This window comes from Rattus norvegicus, chromosome 8 (genome assembly GCF_021556685.1).
Source record: "Rattus norvegicus strain SHRSP/BbbUtx chromosome 8, alternate assembly SHRSP_T2T, whole genome shotgun sequence".
In the NCBI taxonomy this organism is placed as follows: Eukaryota; Metazoa; Chordata; class Mammalia; order Rodentia; family Muridae; genus Rattus; species Rattus norvegicus.
The window spans coordinates 122,042,951-122,067,963 of record NC_141541.1 but is presented as its reverse complement, the minus strand read 5'-3'; the positions used below and the strand labels follow the sequence as shown (position 1 = coordinate 122,067,963).

Here is a 25,013-nt window from a genome sequence, read left to right as displayed (position 1 = left end):
ACTCCTGAATTTCCAACAGTCTTGCTGTGTCAGCTTTCTGAACTAACAGTGTTTTGAGTTAAGAGTCTCCTGTCTTAGTTTGGTCTTGAGTTTGCTAACTGAAGATGACTTTGAACTACTGAGTCTTCATACTTCTGGAATGGTAGGCACCCCTGTGCTTGGTTTATGCTGCAGACTGAAGTGAGGGTCTCATAGGTGTTAGGCAAGCATTTTGCCAATTGAGTTATGTCCTGTTCGCTTATTCATTTTTGGTGTTGCTGGGAATTGAACCCAAGACTTTGTATGTGGTAGGTAAGAGCTTTTCCACTGGGTTACTACAGTCCCAACTCACTAAATATCTTAACTCACATTTATTTCATGGATTAGGAGGTTGGTCTTCATTCGCCTTGAAATAGCTTCACAGGAAGCATGCCTGGTTTTGTGTGTGTGTGTGTGTGTGTGTGTGTGTGTGTGTGTGTGTGTGTGTGTAACCTCATCCTAACCTCAGGACCCTGAAGAATGGGGCCACATTGAATACATCCCCTTTCTGCTTTTTACTGTTAGTTTGGCTATTTTAATTACTTAGGAGGGATAGGTGGCCAAATTTTGTTGGGGCACAGGCTATGCCCTCAAGTCTGGTAAACAGAGCAAGTGCTCAAGGTCCTAGGTCCCCAGAAAACACACACACACACACACACACACACACACACACACACACAAAGTGTGCAGGGGCACATGCCTATAGTCCCAGCACTTGAGAGGTAGAGGGAAGGAAGGAAGATCAGTGAAATACTGAGTTTGAGGCTATCCTAGACTATATGAAACACTTGTCTCTAAACCTGCTTCCTACTTCCACCCCCACCCCACCCCCGGAAAAACCAAAACAGATGGAGAAGAACAAACTCATTGTACAGCTTCATTTCTTGTGTGCGGGCAGACATGTGAGCTGTGGAACTCATGTGGAGGTCAATGATAACTCGTGAGGTCAGTTCTCTCCACCCTGTAAGATTTGGGATCAAACTCAGTTGTCAGGTTTGCATACATGCCAAAATCTTTTCTCTTGCTGAACCACTCCGGTCCCCACTGCCATTCCTAAAGAAACTTTGTGTGTTTGCAGATCAGGGAGCAGAGAAACACGAAGGGGCAGGCCAGTCATCTGGGGTCACTGACCAGGAGAAGGAGCTGTCCACCAGTGCTTTCCAGGCCTTCACAGTAAGAAGCGGCTTCTCTCTCCACCTGCTCAAATCAGGACTGGCCAGTAGGACTCTCTTCAGAACAAATTTGAATTTTACAAATTTTATTCCATCATAACTCAGGAATTTTAAGGAGAATTAGGTTTAATTTGATGTAAATATGGTAAAAAGATTAAAAGTACTTTAGACAATCCCCAAATTTTTGTTTTCACAAACATGTTCTAACTCCAACATTGTTTGAGTCTTTTAAATTTAAATTTGTAAATGTGTGGGTCAGTCTTTCCATTTTCCTACTCTGTTCAGAGTTTGTCTTGACTGTACTTTAAAGTGAAACACCAAATATTTGTTGTCAGAATTACAACCTTTCTGACATTAAACAATATGAAAAGCCCTATGCTGTGCATGCACATACATTTGAAATATGCATTAGAAGCGTTTGACGTGCATTCAAAGTATATTTACTAGAGCTGGCCTTCGGAATAATTCTTTCCTGTTCTTGGCTAGCCTCTGCCCTCCATACCCTGCCAGCAGTGTGCACATTATCTCTCCTGTCCGGTGTGTGTGACGGCTCTTACCTGCAGATGCAGAAAGTAATGAAACCCGTTCACTGACACGCCGATTGCTCTACAGAGGGCTTTCACTTAGAATGCTAAGGGGACTCCTGCTTTAAAACAGGAGGAAAGATGAGGGAAAAGTATTTGGAAAAGCTGCATTGTTCTTAAAGCTGATATGGAATTTTGTGTATATATGTGTGGTTTTGTTTGTCTTTTGTTTCTTTTTAGTCTGGAAATTATGATGCCTGTCTGCAACACCTTGCCTGTCTGCAAGATATAAACAAAGATGATTACAAAATTATTCTGAATACAGCAGTAGCTGAATTTTTTAAAAATAATCAAACAACAACAGATAATTTGAGACAAACACTTAACCAGCTGAAGAATCAGGTGACAAATGAATTTAACTGTAAAGTTTGTTGTGTTAACTTGTGAAATACAAATAGTTAAGGAAATAAGTGTGACTTCTTGCCTGATACTGATGACGGAATTTCTACTTCTCTGAACCCTTAGTTGCTGTTATTTTTACATAGGTTTAATTGTTATTTTAATCCCAACGCTAGAGGCATTGACCAGCCAGCCCATTTAGCAAGCCCAAGGCCAGTGAGAAACCCTGTCTCCAGGAAGAGCTGGAAGGCAACGGAGAAGGGGGCTGGTGCTGCTCTAGCCACACAGGGGCTTCACACACAGGAACACACAGCAAGAATTTTAGATAAACTAAGTAATACTACAGAAAGAGTTGCCTTTCTTTAGAAATGGAATTTCTCTTTATCTTAAGACACTCCTTAATATAAAGATAGTGGCTGAATAATTAATGAAGAGTTATCTTGATCAGGTCAGCCAGGGTCTTGTCTTCCCTGTGAATTCGCCTGCTAGTCAGGCTCACCATATGGATGATTGGGATCTGATTCCTGCTATGTCAGGCTCACCATATGGGTGATTGGGATCTGATTCCTGCTATGTCAGACTCACTATATGGGTGATTGGGATCTGATTATGAACCACTGTGTTCTGTGAAGCTTTTGGATTCCCTGCCATCCAACACTAAGGTGGTTAAATCCATGTGTACTAAATCACTGCATGATTTGGGGAAATGCCAGTCCTAGAATTAATCTAATAACATCATTAGACAACTTTGTTTTAATTTTTCTTCTGCTTTTTTTTTTAATTTTTATTTTTTTAATTTTAATTTTTTATTTTTTTAAGATTTTGCCTGCAGGCCAGAAGAGGGCACCGAATCTCATTACAGATGGCTGTGAGCCACTACGTGGTTGCTGGGGATTAAACTCAGGACCTCTGAAAGAGCAGCCAACGCTCTTAACCTCTGAGCCATCTCCCCAGCCTGTGTTTTAATTTTTATGATGGCAAAGAAATGCTGGTATTAAAAGGCTAGAATTTTAGGTACATGTGTTGTACACAATTAGAGACACGCTGTGAAATGTAAAGAGGTTCTAGGCCAGCCTGGTTTACAAAGCAAGTTATAGACCAAGCCAGAGCTACATAATGAGACCCTGTCTCAAAAACACAAACAGTAATCCAGGCCGGGGCATTCTTTACTCTGGCACCCAGGAGGTAGAGCTCTGTTAATCTCAGGACAGCCAGAGCTTTATAGTGAGACCCTGTTTTCAAACAAACATAATAAAATACATACAAACCTGGCTGTAATCCCAACACTGGATAAGCTAAGGCAGGAGGATTGCTGTGTTTTTTTGGAGGTTACCCTGGGCTATATACAATGAGACCCGTCTCAGAAATTTTGTTTAAAAAAATTGGGAAGATGGGCTGGAGAGGGCTTAGCATTTAAAGTTAGAACACTTACTGCTCTTGCAGAAAGAAGAGCCATCTGACACGCATACTTACCATACACACATGCATCCAGGCAAAACAGTACACAAAAGTAAAGTAATTAGACCTAAAGGTCGGCGGGGGAAGAAAATAAACATGTTGGGCCAGTGAGATTGCTCAGAGGGTAGACACACTTGCAACACAAGCCTGTCCTCGGGGCTCCATACATGACTGACACCCATCCTCCTCTTCATTGTGTACACACAGGAATAGTGTAGTCATCTTAATAAAATGTCATTGTCTTGTGTCTGGAGAGATGGGTCAGTGGTTAAGAGCGCTGGCTGCTTTTTTTTTTAAATAGAGGACCCAGGTTTGATTCCCGGCACCCACATGGCAACTCAACAACTATCTGCAAGTCCAGTTCTAGGAGATCCATTGCCCTCCTCTTCCCACTGTGGGTACCAGGCACGTGTGCACAGACATCTATATGCATTATACATTAAAGGTAGATAGATAGATAGATAGATAGATAGATAGATAGATAGATAGATAGATAGATTTTTTTTTTTTTACTCTGATGATTGGAGGAGACTATCAGTTGTAGATTCTCATAAACTCTAACAAAGCCCATAAAAGTTTATTGTAGAGGCTGATGAGATGCCTAGTGGTTAAAAGCACTGGATGCTGCTGTCCCAGAGGACCTGGGTCTGGTTCCCAGCACCCAGGTGACAGCTTACAGCCATCTATAACTCTAGTTCCCGGGGACCCCATGCCCTTTCCTTGCCTTTGAGGTGCACATGCATACATGCAAACACTCCGCATACACTGAAATAAAAACAAACTCTGTTAAAGGCTTCTAACCGCCAGCTGCAATGCAGCTGCTTGGGATTTTATTAAAACATACTATTTTCTCTAAGGGACTAGACCCTTAAATATACCCTTGTCTTAGACAACATAGTTAAGAATGATCTCTCTCACCTATTAGATAAATATCGGTATTCTTACTGTGTAGCTTTGACAGGCCTGGAACTTGCTATGTAAGCCAAACTTATATAAAAATGTTAAAATGTTTAACATAATTTTAATGTATATGAAACAGATGGAATGATTTGTAGTATTGAGGACTAAATAAAACCTGAAGGTATATTTTGTCATTGTTTTGTATTTTTTTTTTTGTTTTGTTTTGGTTTTTTTTTTGTTTTTCAGACAGGGTTTCTCTGTTGCTCTTGCTGTCCTTGAACTCACTCTGTAGAGCAGGCTGGCCTGGGACTCAAGGATACAGCCGCCTCTGCCTCCTAGTGGTGGGAGATTAGGGCATATACCACCAGCCTGACAAAGGCACTATTGCAGTGCAGGAAAATCAAAATAAGATGTGTTGGAGCTGGGCATGGGGGCATACATCTGCACTCACAGCTGTTCAGAAGACTGGCCTGGAACTCGCTGTGTAGCCTCTGCTGACCTTGACCTATGTCAGTTCTGCTTCATCTGTAGGTCCTGAGACTACAGGGCGGGTCACACACCCAGCTGAACTCTGACTTCTGCTGTTTGTTTCCTTGCTGCTGTTAGAGCACCTTCTGCCTGAACTGTTTTGCAGGTCCACTCAGCTGTGGAAGAGATGGATGGGTTAGACGACGTTGAGAACAGCATGCTGTATTATAACCAAGCAGTCATTCTCTATCATCTGCGGCAGCACACGGAGGCCATAGCTGTTGGTGAAAAACTTTATCAGTTCATAGAACCTTTCGGTATGTTATCTCAAGCCAGAAATCTCTTCATCCCCTTTCTTGCAGATTTGTCTATTGCTTCTACCTAGATGACCTAAATCAGAGATATATGTCTGCATGGAAAGGGAAAAAAGAATGGGAGAAATATGTAGAGTGCTTTCCCTGTAAATGTGAGGGCCTGAGTTCAGTGCCTAGGACCCACATGAAGGGCTGGAGAGATGGTTTAGTGGCTAAAGAGCACTGCTGAGTTCAATTCCCAGCAACCACATGGTGGCTCACAACCATCTGTAATGGGATCCGATGTCCTTTTCTGGTGTATCTGAAATCGCTTCTCGGCCTTTTGGCTAAGATCAAGTGTAGTATCTGGTGTATCTGAAGACAGGTACAGTGTACTTATATAAATAAATCTTATTTTAAAACAAAATAAAAAAAAAAAAACAAAAAAAGAAGTAGCTGGGCTTGCTGCTGGCACATGGTTGTAACCCACTGCTGGGGAGGTGGACACAGGTGGCTGCTGAGATTGCTGGCCAGATGCTCTGCCTTTCCTAATGAGCGCTAGGCTAGTGTGATGCCTGCCTCAGAAAACTAGAGTTAGGGCCTGGAGAGGTGGCTCAACGGGTAAGAGCATCGACTGCTCTAACACATGGGTTCAATTCCCAGCAGCCACACAGCTGCTCACAGTCATCTGTCACTCTGAGAAGATCTGATGCCTTCTGGCCACTTCAGGCATCTGGCATGCATGAAGTACACAGACATACATGTAGGCAGAACAGCTAAAGGGAGGAGTCACTAAGGAACAACAGCAGAGATTCCTGTCTTCCACACACATGTACACACGTACTCAGCTGCACATCTGTGTCCACATTTTATATAGAAAATAACCAAAATCAACAAAACTCTTGGAACGTTTCTAAATTTGATTTCAGGCTAGAGAAGGCCAGTTTCTTTTAGCACTCCTTCCCACCTGAGTTATAAAGGTGCCTCACATGCTGTCACATCTCACATGCTGTCATATGCCTGTAATCCTAGCTTCCTGGACTCAGGCAGGACAACCAGATGTTCAGGGTCATCCTCGAATACATGCTAGGTTCGAGGCCAGCCTGGACTTGAGACCCTATCAAAAAGGAAGGAAGGGACAAAGAGAGAAGGGCTAAAGTGAACTGTTGGTAGTAGAAAGAATTCTTGTCTCTTCTTTGCTGTTGAATACTCCCTTAGGGTCCTGGAGCCTTTCTTACCTTAGTTTCCATGAAAGAAGATTAGGAGGGCTGGACACATGGCTCAGTGGGTTGGAGTTCTTGCTCCTGTAGACGATTGGGTTGGCTTCCTAGCCCTACACAGCAGCCAACAGCTGTCTATAACTTCAGTTTCAAGGGATCCAATGGCCTGTTCTGGTCTCAGCATGCACCAGAAATACACATATATACACACAGGATTTTTCATCATTTTACATGTGTGTCCATGTGTATGGAAGACCGGAATTTCTGCACCAGGAATACACATCTAACATCCATGTACATAAAATAAACATTTTAAAAAGAGCAGTTTGGAATGGTAGAGGACAGTGTAGTGTTTCCTTTCTCTGTTTGTGTCTGCATCCTGACGCTAGGCGAGGCCTGAGGATTGGGAAGGAGTTCTCAGGTCAGCAGCAGGCTGGCGCGAGGTTAGAGAGTGGCATTGCTCTCCAGCCCTCATGCAGCCTGCTCTTTCTAGTACATCAGACGTCAGTGAGACATCCTGACTTAGGAGCACCTGTCTGTGATGGTCACTGGACTGCAGGTGGTGCAGTGTGCTGATGCCTCTGGGGCACCTGGGAAGAGCCTTTGACAGCTGGATGAGCAGTCGATAACTGACTCTCGGGAACCGTTGAGCGGCTGCCTGTTTCTTCAGGCCTGACGGCTTGGTGACTGGTAGGCTGGCCAGGAGAGAGGCACTGGTAGGGACTGTGTGACGGGACTGGGTCCCTCCATGAAGCTACAGGTTGAATGGGACCCCTCTGTGTGCTTGAGAGCATTGGCAGTGTTTTTCTGAATTTCCCATCAGTTCACAGCATGCCGTTTGTTAACCTATACTACAGCTAAGAGAATATAAAACTTTGTACTAGTCATTTAGACAAATTTGTTTTTGTGAAAATTATGGTTTTAGTTTTTCTATTTAAAAGTTTTTGTTTATTTATATTTTTACTTATGTGCGTTGGGGGTATGTCTCTTTGTGGGTGTTTGCACATGCGTACAGATGCCTGGAAAGCAAAGGCATCCAGTACCCTAGAACTAGAGTTACAGCGATTGCAAGCTGCCTGATGTGGGTGTTGGGGACCGAATTTGGGTCCTCAGGAGAGCAGCAGGCTTCCTTACCCATTGAGCCACTTCCCATCTAGCCTCTTCTTTTATTTCTGAGGCAGGATCTCACTATGTAGTCTGGTTATGTGGACCAGCCTGGCCTAGAACTCTCAGAGATCTTCCTGCCTCTCCTCAGTGCTGGGATGAAAGGCACCAATCATGTGCAGCTAGTTTTTTACTTTTTACTACTTGGGTTTTGTTTGGTTTTTGTCTTCTTTTGAGCAGTTTTGGGTTCATTGCAAAATTGAGAGGAAAGGGCAGTTGTCTCCTGTTGCCTCCCGTCAGCATGTGTAACTCCTCCAACAGCTGTCCTTCATGGTTAGTGTCAGTGTGCACGTTACAGCAGGAGCCACAGGGACACAGTGCAGTCCCCCAGACCGGAGCTTACATTAGGATTTTCTCCTGATGTACATTTTGTGCTGAACTAAGTACCTACTGACTGGGTAGGACAGCGACCGCCCTAAAATGCTGTTTTCTAGCTGTCTTCTCTCCTCTCCACAGACACTGAGCTTTCTGCTGTCTTTATAGTTGGATTTCTTCCAGAGTATTCGAATTGTAACCCTGATTTATTGAGGGCACAGACCAATGCTGTGAGCCAGGCATGGCTCTGGAGTGTGAGGGTGTAACAGTGAGCTAAAAGGGAAATTGTGACCCTCGTCACTCTTACTGAAGAAAGAGCAGCACAGACATGATGAGGTAGCTGCATGCTGTGAAGCACTGCTAAGAGCATAGAGAGTAACCAGGGACTTTCAGTAATCAGAGCCTCTGACCCGCCATGCCTACTGATACATATATGCACCCACACACATACATGTAGTATCACACTAGAATAAATGAAGACTGGGAGTTAAATGGTATGCACAAGTACTGGAAGTGAGGCTTCTTCCCACGTAGTGGGAACTTTATAAAGACGTGCAGAGAACACTCCCGTGAAAGAGGCCCGGAGACCCAGTGAACAATGGCGGTGCTGGGATAGCGGCTGTTTGCAGTCATGGCTTTAGTGGCATCTTTTGCTTGAGGGAGATGTGCTTCATTTTGCAGAGCTGTGTCCTGTTTGAGGGTAAGCAGAGATGTATGCTCACCTTGGATTGTAATTTTTCTATTTGTGTGTTTGTTTTGCCAGAAGAAAAATTTGCCCAAGCAGTGTGCTTTCTGCTCGTAGACTTGTATATATTAACCCACCAAGCTGAGAAAGCGCTGCATCTTCTTGCCGTCCTAGAAAAGATGATTTCACAGGGTAGCGGGAACAAAAACGGGAAGAGCGAGGTGAGTGCCGGGCATTGGGTTGGAAGTGGGACCAGTGTCTGTTGTGTGACGTATCCTGCAGCTCATGGGGACAGCATTCACAGAGACGCAGTGATTGTCTGCCTGCCCTGAACACTGCCTTATAAAAATGTCCCATTTATCAAGGTTTGCATGTTTGCCATTTTCCAACCCAACAGGTGTGTGTTAGAGATTCCAGTTGAGTGCCCTCAGCATTATTCCTAAACTCAGTGTTGTAAAATATTTCATTTTGTATTTGGTACTTGTAATATTTGGTGAAATAGGCCTTAGTTCAGTAGATGCGTGTGGTAGGTTCTGATCTGACGGTGTAGGAACACTGCATGCAGTCCTCGTCCTCCAGACCCTCTGCTGGGAAGGGGTACGTGGAATACAAGGAATCCCTGGGTAGAAAGGAAGAAAATTAGGGACATCTCCAGTGATTGAGTATTTGATTTGAACATTCAAGCAGTCTGACATACCAGAAACAACAGCACAACAGGGTGAATGGCTTGGCGGAGAGCCAGGGAAGGAGCAGTGTCTGGAAGTGTGGGGAGTGGCTGGGTGACATTTTCCCACTGCAGGGAAAGTGGGTCTGAGTGTCAGGACCGTGGGGGAAGGAAGCTGGGCTTCAGCGGTATTGGTAGTGTTTATAGTGGAAAAGGCATAAAGAGACAGGGTCTGTCTTGGGTTTTAGAGGGCTAGTCTGAATGGCACCTATGACTTGTAAATGGGTCCATGGTTGCGCTCATCCATGAGTTTCCTGTTAGGCATACCACATGACTCTCAGTCCCTAGGAGTAGGCTCTGCAGTGGGCTCTGCAGAGGTTTCGGTTTGGGAATGGCCTCTGGGCACTTGACTTGGGCACTTGTGCTAGCTCACCCGGAAATCAGTACATCAGAGCTGTGCGATTGACTATGTTTCCCTATTTCATAGACTGGCAATAACAGCAGCAAAGACGGATCCAATCCTAAGGCTGAGAGTGCAGCGCTGATAGAGGCTGCCAAGTCCAAGATACACCAGGTATGCACACTCAGGGTGGGTGTGCGAGAGGCCCGGGAGCACTGACTGGAGTGCTTACCCACTTGAAAGACTTGGAGTTGAGAGCGCAGTTATCCCTCTGAATATATTTTGCTTGAGATATATACATTGTGACTTCTATAAATTACTGTATATAAGTCTGAAGTAGCCTACAGTGTATGATAAAGTAATATATGAAATTTTAAAATTATCTTATGCAGATGCGAATTTGTAGGTTTTGCTTGGGAGTAGAGTGATGGACTGCCATGCGGGCAACCTTAGTTTCTATCCCCAACACCACAGAAAAGAAAAAGGAAACAGATATTTAAGATAATTTTGAAGTTGCATTTGCATGTGACTGTCTTTGACCTGTTGTATGCAAATGAGATTTACTGTCGTGGACTGTCGAGCCAAGCTGGAGCCGAGCACATATAAGTGACCCACCCGCCCTCTTGTGTGTCTCTGTTCTCACCTGCAGTACAAAGTCAGAGGGTACATCCAGATGAAGTCGCTGAAGGCATGCAAAAGGGAGATCAAGTCTGTCATGAACACAGCTGGAAATGTAAGTTCCTCCTGGCTCTCCTCCCGTTATCAGTTTCTGGCTTTCTTAGTTAGACTGCGAGGATTTGTCAGTTTGCAAAGATAAAACACCAGTCTGTAACCCCAGCTCTGAGAGGAACAGGAAGATTTTGGGCTTGCTGGTTTCCAGCCTACCATTGGAAATATGCTCCAAGTTCAGGGGGAGACCCAGCCTCAAAACTCAGCAGAATGGGGAGAAAGAGAGTAGGACACCTGCTGCTTTCTTGTGGCCTCTACACACAGGTACATATACGTACACACATACACTCGAGTAAAGAAATCTTGGGGTTTCTTTGTGGAGGGTGGGGTTGTTGCTTGATTTTGTTTTCTGCTTTTTGTTTTGTTTTGGTGGTTTTTTTTTTTTTTTTTTTTTTTTTTTTTTTTTTTTTTTGGTCTGGTTTTGGTTTTAGTTTCGGTTTGGTTTTTCAAGATGGGGTTACTCTGTATATCCCTTACTGTCCTGGAACTCACTCTGTAGATCAGGAGTGAGTCCCAAGCACTGGGATTAAAGGTGTGCATTACCACCACCCAATTAATAAATCTTGTTTTTGTTGTTGTTTTAAAAAAATATTTACTTCATGTTTGTGAGTACACTGTTACTGTCTTCAGACACACCAAAAGAGAGTGTTAGGTCCCATTACAGATGGTTGTGAGCCACTCTGGTTGCTGGGAATTGAACTCAGGACCTCTGGAAGAGCAGTCAGTGCTCCTAACCACTGAACCATCTCTCTAGCCTGTAAATCTTGTTTTTAAAAACTGATCATTGGGGGCTGGGGATTTAGCTCAGTGGTAGAGCGCTTACCTAGGAAGCGCAAGGTCCTGGGTTCGGTCCCCAGCTCCGAAAAAAAGAACCAAAAAAAAAACTGATCATTGTTGTGCAGTTTACTGTTTGTACCTGAGGCCATGAACATCTGAAGTACCTCTACCTAGAATAACCCTGAGACTACAGTTATTTAGTGACCAGCAGATCTCTGGGCCAACAGAAGGCCAGACAGAGAAAAAGGACTAGACCATAGATGGAGAGCATGTTTCTGAGTGAGTAAATAACTCCTGGGATGGTGCTTCACAAAGTACAGTGTCCAGACCTTTGTGGCATTTGCATTCTAAATCAGTTCTCTCTGGAGGCCCCTCTAGTATGAAGATTTAATGAGAGTGATACAAAATCCTTGCCAAGAATAGAAAGATTGGTAACTGCAAACAAAACTTTGTTTGGAATTTCTTCTGTTCATATAGTAACATAGTTTCTTTTTATACTTGTAAGAATAACTGGATATTCTGAATTAATGAAAGTTGAATCCTAAGAAAGGAGAAAGATTGGGGACAGCTCAGTAATACAACACTGGCCTAGCACCACTCAGACTCAGACACACACACACCACACACACGGGGAATACAGTTCTATCACTTGAGAGGTGGAGGCAGGAGGATTAGGAATTCAAGGCTAGCCTGGGCTGAAGTGTGCCCATGTTAAAAGCAAGGGCTGTAGAGATGGCTTGGCAGTTAAGAGCACTCACTGCTCTTGCAATGTGAGCACCCACATCAGGCAGCTCCCAGTTGCCTGTTACTCCAGCTCCAGGGGATCTAAACCCTCCTCTACCTTCAATTGTGCTGGACTCTAGTATACAGACTACCACTCTCATCATATAGTAATTGAAAGTGAAAATAAAATCTTAAAAATGAAAAGGACGTCCCTCCATAGTGTGCACATAAATAAAATGCTTGGGTGTGGCGTCCCTGACCTACAGTATCAGCATTTGGGTGGTAGACTTGGTCAGATCAGAAGTTCAAAGTCTTCCTTGGTTAGACAGCAAGTTCAAGACCAGCTTGGGTTCCTATGTGAGACCATGTGTTTTGTTTTTGTTTTTTTTTTAAAGGGGGAGGGGGTTGGGGATTTAGCTCAGTGGTAGAGCGCTTGCCTAGCAAGTGCAAGGCCCTAGGTTTGGTCCCCAGCTCCGAAAAAAAAGAAAAGGGGGAAAAAAAAAAAGGAAGGGGTGGGGGGAGGCTGGAGGGATTGGAGGGATTGCTCAGTAATTGGGAATTTATAATACTATTACAGGGATACCTGAGTTTGGTTCCCATCAACCATGTTGTGTGGCTCACAACCTGCTATAAACCCCAGATCCAGGAGATCTGGCCTCCTGTTCTGGTCTCCATAAACACCCATACACGATGTGTCCACTCCCTTGCACATTTACACATAAGGTAAAAAAGAACTTAGCTTTGTCTTAGTGCCTTATTGCTGTAAAGAGACTCCATGACCAAGGCGACTTGTAAAAGGAAACCATTTAACTGGGACTTGCTTACCATTTTAAGGTTTAGTTCATAATCAACATGGTGGGGAGACCGGAGAATGGTGGCATGAAGGCAGACATGGCACTGAGGAAGTAGCTGCAAGTTCTATAGCAGGATCCCCAGACAGCAGGAAGAGAGACTGATCCTGGCTTGAGCTTGTGAAACCTCAACCCATCCCCCAGTGACACTTCCTTAACAAGGCCACACCTGCTAATTCGAGCCTGAGGGGTCATTCTTATTCACTCCACACAGTGTTTTTTAAAATCAAAAAGAAGCAGGGAAGACCATTCTCTTAGTTACTGTTCTGCTCTGAGAAGACGCCATAACCAAGACAACTTCCAAGATGAGTTGTCCAGTCTGGGGCTCACAGTTCTGAGGAAGAGAGTCCTTGTGGCAGGGAGGTTGGCACTTAGGCAGGCGTGGGGAGTCGTAGTTGAGAGCTTACATTTGATCCGGGAGCACAAGGAATAGAGAGATGTCTGGGAATGATACAGGCCTTTTAAACCCCAAAGCCTGACCCCGGTAACACATCCTCTGACGGGGGGTGAGTTTATGGGGCGTTTTCATTCAGACTACCATGGCCATCAATTTTGCAATAACCATTAAAACAAAAGTCCTAGTTTGTGCTGTAAAACTGACTTTCAGTTAGGCCAGGCCCAAGGTTCTGTGCTTGTATTCCCAACGACTTAAGAGGCTTAGGCAGAAGATCACTTGAACATATTGAACATGGAGCAGGCTGGGCGCAGGAGGATGCAGAGAATGAAGACAGTTTGTTGATACTCTGTGTATGCGTGTTAGTGATTTTTTTTTTAGGTGGCCACTCAACTCTTTGAGATGTTGGTATTTTAGAAAGACAGCAGGTCAGTGAGCGTTTAGGAATTGTTTTCTGTGGCTGACTCAGCTTAGTGATTTGTGTCGTAAACGCTTCCGGACAGCAGTGTGACGGTAGTGCAGAAGACAGCGAAAACAAACTCTAAATCACTTTCGTATTCCTTTTCAGTCCGCACCTTCCCTGTTTCTTAAAAGCAACTTTGAGTACTTAAGGGGCAATTATCGAAAAGCAGTGAAGCTGTTAAATAGTTCAAACATTGCCGAGCATCCAGGCTTCATGAAAACAGGTAAAAGAAAACTGTCCCCTTCTCTTCTTAATAGTACTGCCTCATTTAAAGCTCAGCGCCTACAGCCTTGGTAATTCGGCAGTGAGTATCCTGTTAACAACTCATCTTAATCTGGTGTTTTGTGTCATGAGGATAAAGTAGTCATGCTAGTTATTACATTTATTAACTAGTAATTTTCTTTTGTTTTGAGACAGAGTTTCACTGTACAGCTCTGGCCAGCCTCAAACTCAGAGATCTGACTCATTCTACCTCCCTACTACTGGGATTAAAGTGTGAAACATCAGGCCCAGATTCACATACAGCAGGCTACCTTTGACTTGCTGTGTAACCAAGGATAGCCTTGAACTTCACTGCTGCTGCCCTCACCTTGCAAGTGCAAAGATTATAGGCATGCATGTGCTGTCACTCTGCCACCACACAGGCTCAGGAAATGGTTTTGGAATGCTCATTTAGAAAGTGAAGGCTAAGTTAGGTTATTTTCATCAAAAGAAAAAAAATCTACCAAGGTAAAGCATTGGAATGTAAAAATAAAAGCACAGATGGCCCCGTGATTAAGAGTGCTGACTGCTCTTCCACAGGACCTGGGTTCAGTTCCCAGCAACCAACATGGCAGCTCACAATTGTCTGTAACTCCAAGATCTGACACCCTCACATACACATACATGCAGGCAAAACACCAATGCAGACTAAAAATAAAAGTGCAGAAGAAAACTGGGGTGAATACCCTACTTTGTGGTGAAGGCTTGCTCAAACATTACCCACAATCTTGGAGAGATAGCTAAAGATTCAACCACAAAAGAGTGTTCAGTTTTTGTGATTAAAACCACAAACATGTGATAGCACACACCTTTAGTTCCAGCACTTGAGAGGAAGAGATCCATGTGAGTTGGAGGCCAGCCTGGTCTGCAGAGCAAGTTCCAGGACAGCCAGGGCCACACAGAGAAACCCTGTCTTGAAACAAACAAACCATATATGTATGTATGTATGTATGTATGTATGTATGTATGTATGTATGTATGTGTATGTGTATGTATATGTATATGTATATGTATATGTATATATATATGAATGATTAAGTCACAGAACAAGTGACAACTGTTAGTAGACATTAGTATTTAAAGCATGTGACAAAGGCTTCTGTGACAGTCTCTGACTTCCTAGATAGGGGCAACTGATAGACCAGATGAGATAATGCATAAGCTAAGAATAATGCCAGCTGGGCACGGCAGATGGCTCCTGTGATCCCTGCACTCCAGAGGCTGAGGCAGAGACATTGCCAGAAGCCCAAGCCAGCCTCAGTTGCATAGTGAGTTGTAAGCCACCAGGACCGGTGCAAGACCCTCTTAGTATAAGGAGAACAGTACTAGGGTCCTACCAGTCGATAGAGTTCTCTGTCATACACAAAGCCCTGGCTTTCATCTCCAGCACCACACAAACCAGGTATTTGTCTGTGATCCCTACCCTCTGGGTAGTAGAGGCAAGAGAATTAGAAGGTCATGCTCAACTAGAGAGAGCTGAGATGAGGCCAGCCTTTTCTGCACAGTCCTGTCTGAGGTGGTTGGTGATATGATGGATGGTAGGTGGACAGATGGCGTAAATAGAGGGGACACTTACTTAGGCTTAAGATGAAGCAGGGTTTGTAGACTGTTTTACTGCATACATTCTCCCTGCTATTCTCCATTTAATGTATCCTAGCTGTTTCCATGTGTGTGCATGTTCAACTTGGGACCTTATGCATGCTAAGCCAGCTCTACCATTGAGCTAAACTCCAGCTTCCCATTTCTAGGTGCTTTACAGATTGCGTTTGTCAGGGTTTCAGGGTTTCAGTGGGATGTATGGCATGTATAATAAGTTGTTTTTGTCACTTGCTAAAAAAAATAGGATGAATAAAAAAGTATTCAGGGTTGTTTTAGAAATCCAGCAAGACAGGGTGTCACCCTGTCCAGCCCTTAGGTTTTCACTGTGCCTCATGAACTGTCCTGTAGGGACTAAGTGACTTTCCAAATAGGTTAGCTAACTGACAGCACCTAGGTCTGCTGTTTGCATGGGGGACTGCAAAGACACATTCTCTGGGTAAAGTCGTCTGTGTTGTTTTCAGGTGAGTGCTTGAGATGCATGTTCTGGAATAATCTTGGTTGTATCCATTTTGCCATGAGCAAGCACAATTTGGGGATTTTCTACTTCAAGAAGGCTCTGCAGGAAAATGACAATGTCTGCGCCCAGCTCAGTGCGGGTAACACCGATCCAGGTAAACTGGCACTGGGGACCGGCAGTGTCCTGCTGGATACACATGGTGAAAGAACAAGCATTGGGGAAGGGATCTGGGGCTGGGGGAGACATTCAGGGCTTGGAGGATGAGACAAGTTTTGCTTTAAGATGTCATAATCAAAGAAGTAGCAATCATCCAGTCAAAGATGTAAGTCCCTGGAGCAAGCTGGCGAGCTCTGTCAGGGCGCTTCAGTCTAATTAAAAGACCCCACCTCAAGAATAAGACAAAAGGATGATTGAGGGAGATTCGTGACCTCAAGCTTGGGCTTCACATGTACACACACGTACACATGTGAAAGCACGTAGACATGGGGGTTAGGGGTAGAAAAGACCAAAAAATCCCATTACTTCAGTTTGTTATGATGTGGATCAGTAATCCTGCATCCTCATGGTGTGTCATCCAGCTCTGATTGGTCGCTAGGCTTTCTTGACTGTGGGCTAGCAGTATTATAAATTGTTGGCAGAACTTCACAAGTCCGACAGCCTTAAAGCAACTTGCTGAACTTTGTAATTTACATTCAGATTATATGGATCTTTGATCAGAAATGATTAAAATCAAGCAACTTTCTAATTTTTAAAATCTTAAACACTTATTCAGTTGCTGAAGAATATATTTTGAGGGGTTGGGGATTTAGCTCAGTGGTAGAGCGCTTGCCTAGCAAGCACAAGGCCCTGGGTTTGGTCCTCAGCTCCGGGAAAAGAAAAAAAAAAAAAAAAGAATATATTTTGAGTGGCAAGTGATTGTATTGTAGACTCGGTCACTGAAAAAGTGTAGCAAGTGGAAACAAAATGGCCAAGCAGTCTGAAGTAGGGCAAGGTGCTGTAAGGTTCAGACAGCCAGTGGCACACCTCAGCTCTTCGGCTCCCTGAAGCAACACTGGCAGAAGAGCTGACAGACGCAAGGACATCTCTGTCCTTCCTAGCACAGACATCTGAAGTGACTGGCAGGAACTTGTGGAGTTAGGGATTGGGAGACCCCCTTGGAAAGAGCTGTTAGAGTTTCACATTGGAGTTACTAGTACTAAACAGGGGCGTGTTTGCTCGGGAGAACAAAGGCCTGCAGTACAACAGAACCTTAATATGATCTATTCTCCAAATTCTATCACCAGGCAAAAAGTTTTCTGGAAGACCCATGTGTACATTGCTGGCCAACAAAAGGTACGAGCTGCTGTACAACTGTGGGATCCAGCTGCTGCACGTCGGGAGGCCTCTTGCTGCCTTTGAGTGTCTGGTTGAAGCTGTTCAGGTGTACCACGCGAATCCTCGTCTTTGGCTCCGGCTGGCTGAGTGCTGCATTGCTGCCAATAAAGGGGTGAGCACTGATGCGTAGCTCTTTGAACCTCTATTTCTTCTCTTCTACACTTGTTACAGGGAAAGCAAAAGATACTTGGGAATCTAAGATCTCATTTCCTTTTTCACCACCACTGAATGTAAGTCTTCTGCTCACAGTTGCTTAGCTCTAAATCTTGGCAAAGGGTTGATGCCAGTGAGGCGTCTGTGTCAGAACAGTGGTGGCTCCTGCTGGGCTTAGGCTGTGCCATCTGAGAGCATGAGGATGGCCTGTGTCCGGGTGGTCAGAGAACACCTGGTTCTGACAGGTGAGAATGGACAGGAGTAGAGCACTCCCTCCAGTGACTCACATGACAGTCTCGTGTCCTCTCTGACACACTGGTCCTCAGTGTCTAAAGATGGACTGCCCCGAGTTGTTCTCTCTAGGTTGGTAGCAGCCTCTGAGTCTCTGGTTGAGCGGGGTCAGTGTGAAGCAGGTGAAATAAAAACCACCAGGGGTGTGGGTTCCCCTCCCCTCTCTCCCCACGTTCCCTTGGGATGTGAAGCCGTTGGCTCCCTAAGGCTCTCCTGGCACCCCTGCCCGCCATAGGTTCCGTAGGACGTTGAGGTTCTTCCCTGAGCAGGATTTTCTGACGAGCAGGGGAAAGTGGCAGGGTTTAAAGGAAGCCTTTGTGCAGCTTCGCACCCAGTGTTTGAGTAGTTGGCCTGAGAGCAGCAGAGAGGGGGCTAAGACTCAGACGTTATTGAGAGAGGGGTGGGGCGGGAGGGTAGGCCTGTGAGCAAGCGTGATGGATGTTCGCGTTCTGGTTCCACCTCAGAGCCTTGTGCGTAACAGGGAGTACTCAACCACTGAGCTACTTCTTTAGCCCTGTACTTTGGGGTTTTCATTGGTAAGGTTTATTTTTATGTATGTAAGTGTTTTCCCTGCTTATATATGTACGCACCATATTCGTGTGCAGCCCACAGAGGTCAGAAAAGGTCATCAAAGCCTCTGAAATTTGAGTTACCCTGTGGGTGCTGGAAATAACCGGGATCCTCTGCAAGAGCAGCAAGTGCTCTAAACTACTGAGTCATCTCTCCTGTACCTTAGTTTTTAAAAAAGTTTTTACAAAAGCCTTTCGGCAGTTCTGTACTGCACTGGGCATAGCTTGAGCATCTATTACCTCAAAGCCAGCCTCCACAAAAGCCACACCCACTCCAGGAAGGCTACACCTCCTAATGGTGTCATACCCTATGACCAAGCACTCATAGACATGAGTCTATGGAGGCCATACCTATTCAAACCACCACAGTTCTGCCGAGAAACTCTGCCTCAAAAAATAGGAGAAAAACCTAGCACATCTCCATGTGTTACCTGCAGGCCTCCAGGCTCACAAATAGGCACATGTGCATACATGTGCATCACACATACAAATACAGTGGGGGACATGTAGTTTCACAACGTGGCTATGACAGTAATCCTAACACACGGGAGTTTGAAGCAGGAGGATTGCAAGTTTGGGACCAGCTTGTGCTACAGAACAAAACCCTGTCTCACACACACAAAACACACACTTTTAATAATTCTAAAATTTGGGCTGGAGAAATGGCTCAGCAGTTAAGAGCACTGACTGCTCTTCCAGAGGTCCTGAGTTCAAATCCCAGCAACCTCATGGTGCCTCACAACCATCTGTAATGAGATCTGATGCCCTCTTCTGATGTGTCTGAAAGCAGCTACAGTGTACTCATATATAAAATAAATAAATCTTTTTAAAAAAACATAATTATAAATTAATTGATCATATTTTATGCTATTTCTTTACATTTTATCTTAAATATTTTTCGTTTTTTAGACTTCTGAGCAAGAAACCAAAGGTCTTCCCACAAAAAAGGGAATTGTACAGTCTATTGTTGGTCAAGGGTATCACCGTAAAATAGTTCTGGCGTCACAGTCTATTCAGAACACTGTCTACAAGTAAGTATTTTACCATGAGCCAGTGTGCCTCCGTAATAGTACTGTTAGTGCTGTGGTTTTAGTGGGAAGTAGCTTGGCCTTGGTCATTTCATGGGAGGAATTGCTCTGTGGTGACATTTTATTGCTGCATCAGTAGACAGGCCCACACTGTCTGTCAACTGTAATCATGATCTAGTGTACTTGTGGGCGCTGAAACTGTCCACCAGATCCTAAGGAAGCAGACTAGTCACTGCCATGAATCAGGATGTCCAGAAGAGGGCATTTTTGTGTCTCCTTTGTCTTCCTAGAGAGTTGCTGCTCCTTTACCCTTGTCTGTGAGTTCCCATTCCAAGGATTCATCCAACCTCTGATTAAAAATATTTACAAACAAAAACATTAAAACAATGTTGACCCATGTGCTGACTTAGTTTTTAAGGTTTTTGGGGGGAGAGGGGTTATTTTGTGGGCATTTATGTGTACCATATGCATGCCTGGTCCCCATGGAGTTCAGAAGAGGGCATGTGTCTCTTGGAACAGAGTTACACAGAGTTCTGAGCCACCATGTGGGTGCTGGAAGTCACTCTGAAAGAACAGCTGGTGCTCCTAACCTCTAAGCTCTCTCTGCCCACCCCACAGCCTTCACATTCATAACGGGCCTTTTTTTTTTTTTTTTTTTTTTTTTGGTTCTTTTTTTCGGAGCTGGGGACCGAACCCAGGGCCTTGCGCTTCCTAGGTAAGCGCTCTACCACTGAGCTAAATCCCCAGCCCCCCATAACGGGTCTTTTCTACCCTCTGTTCTCAGGGCGTTGTCTACAGTTAGTTCTCTTGCATTGGTATTGACAGTGCGGAGTATTGATCCCACCCTCCTCTTATGAATGTTTACAGTCCTTTGTACTCCATGTCTTGAGGGAGACTCGGTGGTTCTTTACCGTTTGCTTATAACAGCTTCTGTTAATTTTTTGTCCATTAGAGAAAGTGTTCAGTAACAGTTAATGATTCCATCTCGTTTTATTTTGTTGAGATAGGATTTCTCTGTCTTAGTCAACAGGGAGTGGTACTATTTAAAAAGATTAGGAGGTGTAGACCAGACTGACTTTGAACTCACAGAGGTCAGCCTGCCTCTCCCTCCGAGTGCTGAGATTAAAGGCTTGCACCTTAACAGTTAATGATTCCTTATAGCAGGAAAGTCGGGTTTATTTTTCTACAGTCCGTTCAGCTTATTTCTCTTGTTCTTTGAAGCGATGGGCAGTCTTCAGCCATTCCTGTAGCCAGTGTGGAGTTTGCAGCCATCTGTCTCAGAAATGCCTTGTTGCTGTTACCTGAAGAGCAGCAAGATCCAAAGCAGGAAAACGGCTCCAAGAGCAGCAGCCAACTTGGAGGAAATGCGGAAAGCAGCGAGAGCAGTGAGACGTGCAGGTACCCATCTTTCTCACCTCTGTCCTGTCGCTCTTCACTGCTGTGGTGAACACTGTGGCCAAAAGCAACTTGGGAAGTATCTTAAGACACCATGGCAACTTACAGTTCCGAGGCTTAGTTCATTCTGGTCATGGTAGGGAGTGCGGCGGCGCCCAGACAGACAGACGTGGCGCTGGAGAAAGTATCTCAGTTCTACATCTGCATCCACCGCAGCAGAAGAGCGAGATGCTGGGACCTGACTTGAGCTTTTGAACTCAAAGCGTACCCTAGTGACACACTTCCCCCAACCCAGCCACATCTCCTAATCCCTTTAAATACTACTGCGCCCTTACACTGAGCGTTCAGATAAATGCGTCTAAAAGTGCAGTCTTATTCAACCCATCAGAGGAAGGGAAGGGTTTGGTCTTGATCGCATACTGTTGTTGAGGGAAATTAGAACAGGAACTGAAGCAGAGGCTGAGAAAGAACAGACTTATTCTACATGGCTTGCTTCCCAGAGCTCACTGCTTTTTTACACAACCCTGAAACATCTGTCCAGGGTGGCACCACCCAAGTGGGCTGAGTCCTTCTGTATCAGAAAGCAGTCAAGAACGTGCCCCACAGACTTGCCTCCAGGCCTTGTCTCAATTGAGGTTCCCTCTTCTCAAGTTACTCTACAAAAATCTAGACAATGCACCCCCACCTCCCCTTGGCAAAAGTCCTTCAGGACTTCTTCAGCAAGCTTGTTGTCTGTCTGTCCTTTAGATAGCTTCCCAAGCTTTATCCAGCAGTTCCAAAATTTACTCATACCAAAGAAGATGGTTTCTGAAGAGAAATAGAAGCTAAGAGAGCAGAGTGCTTTAAGACAAAATAGGCTCTTATTTCTTAAAGGAGCAACTTTAAGGCCAGAGCCAGGTGTGGTGGTGCACACCTGTAGCCCAGTTCTGAGAGGCAGAAGGACACTTGTATACTACCTAGGATATGTAACAAAACCCTGACTAAAGAAATAGGAAGGAAGAGAAATACCATTAGGTTAACAGTGGGAATATTTGAAAATCTTGTTGGTGTCAGAGACAGCAATTTTTTTAGTATTTATTGAATATTAGAAGCCAACCTGGGGTGAGGTGGAATCTGCCTTTAACCCAAGCACTTGGGAGGCAGAGGTAGGCGGGCAGCCATTTGTGCACCATAGCACATGTACAGCCACAAATACTCACATACACACATTTTTAAAATGTATTTTTTTTTTTAAAGTGCCAGCCAGGGCTGGAGAGATGGCTTAGTGGTTAAGAGTACCCGACTACTCTTCCAGAGGTCCTGAGTTCAATTCCCAGCAACCACATGGTGGCTCACAGCCATCTGTAAAGAGATCTGATGCCCTCTCCTGGTGTGTCTGAAGATAGCTACAGTGTACTTACATATAATAAATGAATAAATCTTTAAAAAAAAAAAAAGTGCCAGCCAGACATGGTGGCACATACCTTTTGTCCCAGCAGTTAGGAGATAGAGGCAGACAGGTCAGCCTGGTCTACAACTTGAGTTCCAGGATAGCCAGGGCTGTTAAAGACCCCGTCCCCCCCCCCCCAAAAAAAAAAAACAAAACAGACAAACAAAAAATAAGAAAAAAAAAGAAAAGCTTTTTCTTTTTTTTTCCTATTTGCAAGTCAGCTTCAGAATTGTAATGAGCCTTCTGCCTTGGCCTCCCTGGTGCTGCTGGATCAGAGGTGTGAGCCACCATGCCCAGCTAGAAGGTCTGCTCTCTACATATCACCCTTAAACTGTTTCTCTATTACAACACCTCTTTTCTTGATTATTACAAATTTATAAGTATTCATTATAGAAAATTTAAGACAAGATCTCACACAGACCAGTTACACTAGGTAACTGAGGGTGGCCTTGAGCTTCTAGCCCTGTGACCACTACTTCCTATATCTTTGTATTAAAGGCACACACCATCATGCCTGGCTTATGCAGTGCCGGGAATAGATCCTAGGGGTTCATGCATGTTAGACATACACTCTATCAACTGAACCACAACCCCAGCTTATTTACTAAAGAAATTTTGAGCTGGGCAGTGGTGGTGCACACCTTTAATCATAGCACTTGGGAGGGAGAAGCAGCTGGATCTCTTCTTGAGTTTGAGGCCATAACCTAGTCGATAGAGTGAGCGCCAGGACAGCCAGGGATACACAGAGAAACCCTGTCTGGAAAAAACAACACAAGACGGAAGGAAGGAAGGGGAAAGGAAAGGAAAAAGGAAAAACCTTTTGAAGCCGAGTGATTGTGCGGAGGTACTTAAGTGAGGTGTTTGCAGCTAGAGACTGGGTAAAGTACTGTTGAGGACTAGGGACGATGTGGTAGGACAGAGTTGGTAGTAGAGTAGGGTTGTATGAAGTTAGCATGTCTGTTGTCAGAACTGGGTTGGCGTGGTGGAGTGGGAACGGGAAAGCAAACTGTACACTCGTTTGTTTCTTGTCAGCCCTGAGAGTCTTTCTCTATTCAGCAGTAAAAGCCATGATGGAGATAAGCTCATTCCTGCTCCACCGTCTTCTCCCCTGAGGAAACAGGAGTTAGAAAACCTCAAGTGAGTACCTGCGGCGGTGAGCATCCACTGCATATGTGCTGTAGACATGTACACAGTGGGCCGGGACCTCTGCACAGTACTGTCTTTCTTTCTGCCTGTGAGCATCCTACATGACCTGACAATCCAGTGACCTCCCCCACCTCATTGCTGACGCTCCAGGGTGTGCAGCCGCACCTGCTTTTTCCATGGGTGCTGGGAAGCAAAGTCAGGTCCCCACACTCAAACAGCACCTGCTCTTGCCACTCTGTCAGCTGCAAGCCCTGTAAGCTTACCTGGACGGTTTGGGATGGGGAAGCTGTGGTAGCCAAGGACTTGTGCATGATGGGCAGGTGCTTCATCACTACCATTGGGCTAAGCCCCGCCCCAAGTTACAAGATCCTGGTTGGCTCTTATTGGACAACACTTTCTTCTCTGAAACATAAGTTTTTTTTTAAAGATGTATTTAAATTAGTATACATAAGTACACTGTAGCTGTCCTCAGACACACCAGAGGAGGGCATCACATCTCATTACAGATGGTTGTGACCCACCATGTGGGTGCTGGGATTTGAACTCAGGACCTCTGGAACAACAGTCAGTGCTCCTAACCACTGAGCCATCTCTGCAGCCCAAAAGTAAGTTTTCTAATGAGCTGAACAAAGGTGTTGGCTCATAAACAAAGGACTGAAGAAAACAAAGATAAAGGTCTCAAGAAAGGAGCTGAAGAGTTGGCTCGGGGTTAGGAGCTCTAATGTACCAAATGCGCTGGTCCAGTCTTGGGGGCGGGCGTCCGGCAGTCTGTCTGTCTCTGCCCCCCCTCCCAAGTGCTTTTGCCTTTGGAGTTTTGTCAATGGTGATGTTTTTTGTTTTAATTTTTTAATATCATTGGGCCAGCAAGATGGTTTAGCCAGTGAAGACTTTTCCTCACCAAGTCATCTCCTTGTGCTCTGTAACACTGAAGGCCCCTTTATTTATTATATATACAGTATTGTGCCTGTATTTATGCGCATGTGCCAGAAGATCACAGTATAGAAGGTTATGAACCAACATTTAACTTTTTATTATATATACAGTATTGTGCCTGTATTTATGCGCATGTGCCAGAAGATCACAGTATAGAAGGTTATGAACCAACATTTAACTTAGGACCTCTGGAAGAACAGCAAGTGCTCTTAACCACTACCATCTTGACAGCCCTAGTTTCAATTTTTCATTTACACATAAAAAAAGACAAGTCTTAAAAAAATTCTATTCTAGACAGGCTGAAGATGAGATTCTGTGTTAAATCAGAGTCTGTTTCAAAACCATCCTGGAGGCTGGTTCAATTGGTAGAATGCTTTCTTGGCATCCATAAAGTCCTGGGTTTTTAATCCCCGAAGCCAGCCCTGGTCACACAGACCTGTAACCACAGCATGGTGAAGGTGGAGACCAGGGCCATCTTTGGATATAAAGCCATCCTAAGAGAGATAACGCCTTGTCTCAAAAAATGGAAGTTGGGCATGGTGGTTCCCACCTCTGACCCCACCAGTTCAAAAGCAGAGAAGTACCTTGTTTACACATAGTAAATACCAGGGCACAAAGGAATATAAAATAGAGAAAACACTATCTCAAAAAAAAAACAGAAATGGGGTTGGGGATTTAGCTCAGTGGTAGAGCGCTTGCCTAGCAAGCTCAAGGCCCTGGGTTCGGTCCCCAGCTCCGGAAAAAAAAAAAAAACAGAAACA

At 44.6% G+C, this 25,013-nt stretch overlaps 1 protein-coding gene and 1 pseudogene across 12 annotated transcripts in view; both read left to right on the top strand.

Moving 5' to 3' along the window:
* The window catches only part of Cnot10 (CCR4-NOT transcription complex, subunit 10), a 49,535-nt gene that overhangs the window by 5,611 nt on the left and 18,911 nt on the right, over nt 1-25,013 (top strand). For 4 of the 12 annotated variants that reach the window (XM_087562457.1, XM_087562455.1, XM_087562452.1 and 1 more), the window contains exons 2-13: nt 1,097-1,191; nt 1,955-2,116; nt 5,106-5,256; nt 8,695-8,837; nt 9,768-9,854; nt 10,330-10,413; nt 13,723-13,840; nt 15,939-16,088; nt 17,218-17,420; nt 19,231-19,352; nt 20,571-20,747; nt 23,233-23,310. In XM_087562457.1, the coding sequence (XP_087418583.1) occupies nt 1,097-1,191; nt 1,955-2,116; nt 5,106-5,256; nt 8,695-8,837; nt 9,768-9,854; nt 10,330-10,413; nt 13,723-13,840; nt 15,939-16,088; nt 17,218-17,420; nt 19,231-19,352; nt 20,571-20,747; nt 23,233-23,310 (1,570 nt within the window). 12 annotated transcript variants of the gene reach the window in all.
* On the top strand, nt 5,560-5,664 carry LOC120094531 (U2 spliceosomal RNA; annotated as a pseudogene).